The following is a 4,452-nucleotide window of genomic DNA, read 5'->3' on the forward strand; positions in this document are numbered from 1 at the left end:
TTCACTGCCACAAGGTGCTTGAATCCGGAGGACTACTAGACTAAAATTCTTTAGTCAGGGTATCCTACTAAAATATGAATTAGTCCTTTTCTTATTTAACTCCTCTCCTTTAACACTGACGAGTTCATGCTCATTAACTTGATTTTAGTCTTTTTAGTATTTGGATCCAGCATAAATGAGGCTAGCAAGTTTTAGTCCCACTACTTTTAGTCATGGGACTAAAATGTATCAAGCACCCTCTAAATTGCCACCGGCAAGTCCGTAACAGTGAACACAAGAAGCTCCAAACCAGAACAAGCAAAAGCAAACACGATGATCGAATTACACTATTTGCTTCCTGCTAGACGACGAGAGCGGCAACCAAAAGACGGTGATCGAACTACACTATTTGCATCGGTGACTATACCCAGTGACTGCACAAGCTGCAAACTCCACCATGCCGAAGGGCAAAGCCCCATGGTCCAGCAGCTGCCTTGTCTGCATGACTGCGTCATCCGTGTGCCACAGATGAACATAAATAAAACAGAACCACAGATGAACAAAAATAAAACAGAGCCAGAAAAGATCAAAAGTAGGGAAGCACCAAATTCAAACTTAAAAACGAGAAGCTCTAAGCTTCAAGGGTTCCAAACCAAAGCAAACATCATGATCCATCATGTCCTTCAGACCAACGACTCCATCGAACGACTACTACTACTTCCAGCTAGATGACACAACGACAGACGACTGACACCACCGAGCGGCATCCAAAGGACGGACACCGAGACAGCGAACCCATCAAGTAGCGCGCAGACCGGAGACCACCACGGGCACGGACCAACAAATTAGTCCACCTCCTCGATCTTGGGGCCAGCGCCGCCGCCGCCGGCCGGCATGTCCTCGTCCATGCCCATGCCGCCGCCCATGTCCGGCGCGGCGCCCTGGTACATCTTGGCGATGATGGGGTTGCAGATGCCCTCCAGCTCCTTCATCTTGTCCTCGAACTCGTCGGCCTCGGCGAGCTGGTTGGCGTCCAGCCAGCTGATGGTGCCCTCGATCGCCTCCTCCACCTTCTTCTTGTCGTCCGCGCCGAGCTTGGAGGCGATCTTGTCGTCCTTGACCGTGTTGCGCATGTTGTAGGCGTAGTTCTCCAGCGCGTTCTTGGCGTCCACCTTCTTCTTGTGCTCCTCGTCCTCCGCCTTGTACCTCTCCGCCTCCTGCACCATCTTCTCAATCTCCTCCTTGCTCAGCCGCCCCTTGTCGTTGGTGATGGTGATCTTGTTCTTCTGCCCCGTCGTCTTGTCCTCCGCAGACACGTTCAGGATGCCGTTGGCGTCGATGTCGAAGCACACCGTGATCTGGGGCACACCGCGGGGCGCCGGCGGGATGCCGGAGAGCTCGAACTTGCCCAGGAGGTTGTTGTCCTTGGTCCTGGCGCGCTCGCCCTCGTACACCTGGATCAGGACGCCCGGCTGGTTGTCCGAGTAGGTGGAGAAGACCTGCTCCTTCTTGGTGGGGATGGTGGTGTTCCTCGGGATGAGCGTCGTCATGACGCCGCCGGCGGTCTCCAGACCCAGGGAGAGAGGCGTCACGTCGAGCAGCAGCAGGTCCTGCACCTTCTCGTTGCCCTCTCCGCTCAGGATGGCAGCCTGGACGGAGGCGCCATACGCCACTGCCTCGTCGGGGTTGATGCTCTTGCACAGCTCCTTGCCGTTGAAGAAGTCCTGGAGCAACTGCTGCACCTTGGGGATACGGGTGGAGCCACCGACCAGCACCACGTCGTGCACCGTGCTCTTGTCCATCTTGGCGTCGCGGAGGCACTTCTCCACCGGCTCCATGCACTTGCGGAAGAGGTCCATGTTGAGCTCCTCAAAGCGAGCCCGTGTGATGGTAGTGTAGAAGTCCACACCCTCGTACAGCGAGTCGATCTCGATGGTGGTTTGGGCCGTCGACGACAGCGTGCGCTTGGCACGCTCGCACGCCGTGCGGAGACGACGAAGAGCGCGGGGGTTGCCGGTGATGTCCTTCTTGTGCTTGCGCTTGAACTCCTGGACGAAGTGGTTCACCATGCGGTTGTCGAAGTCCTCCCCACCCAGGTGAGTGTCACCGGCGGTGGCCTTCACCTCGAAGATGCCCTCCTCGATGGTCAGCAGCGACACATCGAAAGTGCCACCGCCAAGGTCGAAGATGAGGACGTTCTTCTCACCGGTGCTGGTCGCCTTCTTGTCAAGGCCGTAGGCGATGGCAGCAGCAGTGGGCTCGTTGATGATGCGCAGCACGTTCAGCCCGGCGATGGCGCCGGCGTCCTTAGTGGCCTGGCGCTGGGAGTCGTTGAAGTAGGCCGGAACGGTGACCACGGCGTTCTTGACAGAGTTGCCGAGGAAGGCCTCAGCGATCTCCCTCATCTTGATAAGCACCATGGAGGAGATCTCCTCCGCTGCGAACTGCTTCTCCTCACCCTTGTAGTTGACGACGATCATGGGCTTGTCTGCAGGGCCAGGGATGACCTTGAAGGGCCACAGCTTCATGTCACTCTGCACGGAGGGGTCAGAGAACCTCCTGCCAATCAGCCGCTTCGCATCTGTAAGCAGAAACAGAGGAACAGAACATTGAGTTGCATGGTTCAACAATGAGCTTGGCGTACTGAAATGAAGTAGAACATTTCAAGATTCCACAGAGATTAATAATCCAAGCAAGCTGTTTCTTCAGAACAAGGAGGTGCATTCAGTAAGCTACTGCAGACTGGGACTGTTCCAGAAGGATAACCGAGAACAGAAATTTAAAATTAACAAGCATAATTTCAATCCTAAGGTAGCTTGCAAACATAATTCAAACCCAAATTTCTGAAGTTAATTTCAGAATGTAACGATAGAGCGAAACAAATGTTCAATTCGAAATATGATTCTCAATCAATAACAAAATATGATTCAATAATTTCAATCCTAAGGTAGACTAACGACATAATTCAAGTAGTTTTTTCAGAAGGATGTAAAACTTGAGAATCTAGTATACTACAGTAGAACTAATTTTCATCTGCAGCATAATTTCAACCACCCAACTTGAGTCTAGCCCTCCATTCGGAAGGATCTACTACTGAACCATGCAGAACAAACAACTGAGTACCTTTAGAAGAAAAAAAATAACAGCATTTCGAACAGTATAAACAAAGAGCAGCCATGCCAATAAACTAATAATAAATTCTGTGATAGATCAGAGAAACACGGGACTGCAACACAGATTGGACAGCAGCTACATCTGATTTAAATAAGACTAGATCTACAGCGTATTTTCAGTCATAAGGCAGCATCCCAACTTTAATTCAAGCCATCCATTCCTAAGGATCTAATTTGAGAATCTGACATAGAACAAATCTCAGAAACAGGGGACTACAGCATGCCAAACAACAGAGAATAGACATGCAGATATGAACCAATAATAAATCTGTAACTAATCTCAGAAACAAGGCACTGCATGACGGATTCGGCAACAGCCACATCTGATTATTCAGCACAAATCATATCACATCGTGCGCGTAAGAACATAACAGGGACCGCGCGCAACCACGGAGATCTCTAACAGACGACGCATGATACGCAGCAGGTCGAGAGGGAGGGAGGGACGGGGGCAGGCACGTACCGAAGACGGTGTTGGTGGGGTTCATGGCGACCTGGTTCTTGGCGGCGTCGCCGATGAGGCGCTCGGTGTCGGTGAAGGCGACGTAGGAGGGCGTGGTGCGGTTGCCCTGGTCGTTGGCGATGATCTCGACCCGGTCATGCTGCCAGACGCCGACGCACGAGTAGGTCGTCCCGAGGTCGATGCCGATCGCCGGCCCCTCGCCCTTGGCCATCTCCGCCTCCTCTCCTCTCCTGGGAATCGCTCGCTCGCTCTCTCGCTTTGGGGTTCGCCGGAAGACCCTCTGAGTTTGCCTGGTGCGATTTGCTTTGCCCCTCTCTGATTTCGATTTCGAACGGAAGTGGGGAGGGAGGGCCGGAGACGGGCGGGGTTTTATGGCGGAGGCGGCGGGCGGCCGGGTCTGGAATGTTCTGGCGCGTGCGATCCTGGCCGTCGGATCGGGGAGGGGGTGATGGTTCTGGAAGGGTCCGGAGTGTGCGGGGCGGGGCGGTGTGGCGGTGGGGTGGGGTGGGGTGGCCCACGCGCGGGCGCTTCTGGTGGTGCTGGTAGGTTCTACAATGTGCACGAGCATGGTAGGCTACTGTGGAGAGACGGTGGTAGGAGCACGCGTCGGGTGGGTAGGACGCGCGGAAGGAAAAACCTAGGATTCTAGTAGTTCTTTTTTTTTTACATCAATCGTTTTTTTTTAGAATAACATCAATCGTCCTAGCCAAGCCTGCCTCGGCCTGCACGGGTAATTGGGCCAGGCCTAGTCTCGGCCCACGTATGTTAGTACGTGCCTTTTTTTTTTGAATGATAGCTTCCGGGCTCTGGAAGTCTTTTTCCCTCACGTTAGGGTTC

General features: G+C 53.3%; 1 protein-coding gene across 1 annotated transcript; it reads right to left on the bottom strand.

Annotated features, from left to right (window-relative positions):
* Positions 1–572: 572 nt before the first annotated feature.
* On the bottom strand, positions 573–4,077 carry LOC542820 (heat shock 70 kDa protein 4). Its single transcript, XM_044594775.1, has 2 exons — positions 3,616–4,077; positions 573–2,560 (listed from the first exon to the last, which is right to left on the bottom strand). Exons 1-2 carry the CDS (start codon positions 3,824–3,826, stop codon positions 825–827), a joined length of 1,947 nt encoding a protein of 648 aa, XP_044450710.1. The 5' UTR covers positions 3,827–4,077; the 3' UTR covers positions 573–824.
* Positions 4,078–4,452: the final 375 nt, after the last annotated feature.

Source organism: Triticum aestivum, chromosome 1D (assembly GCF_018294505.1).
Source record: "Triticum aestivum cultivar Chinese Spring chromosome 1D, IWGSC CS RefSeq v2.1, whole genome shotgun sequence".
In the NCBI taxonomy this organism is placed as follows: Eukaryota; Viridiplantae; Streptophyta; class Magnoliopsida; order Poales; family Poaceae; genus Triticum; species Triticum aestivum.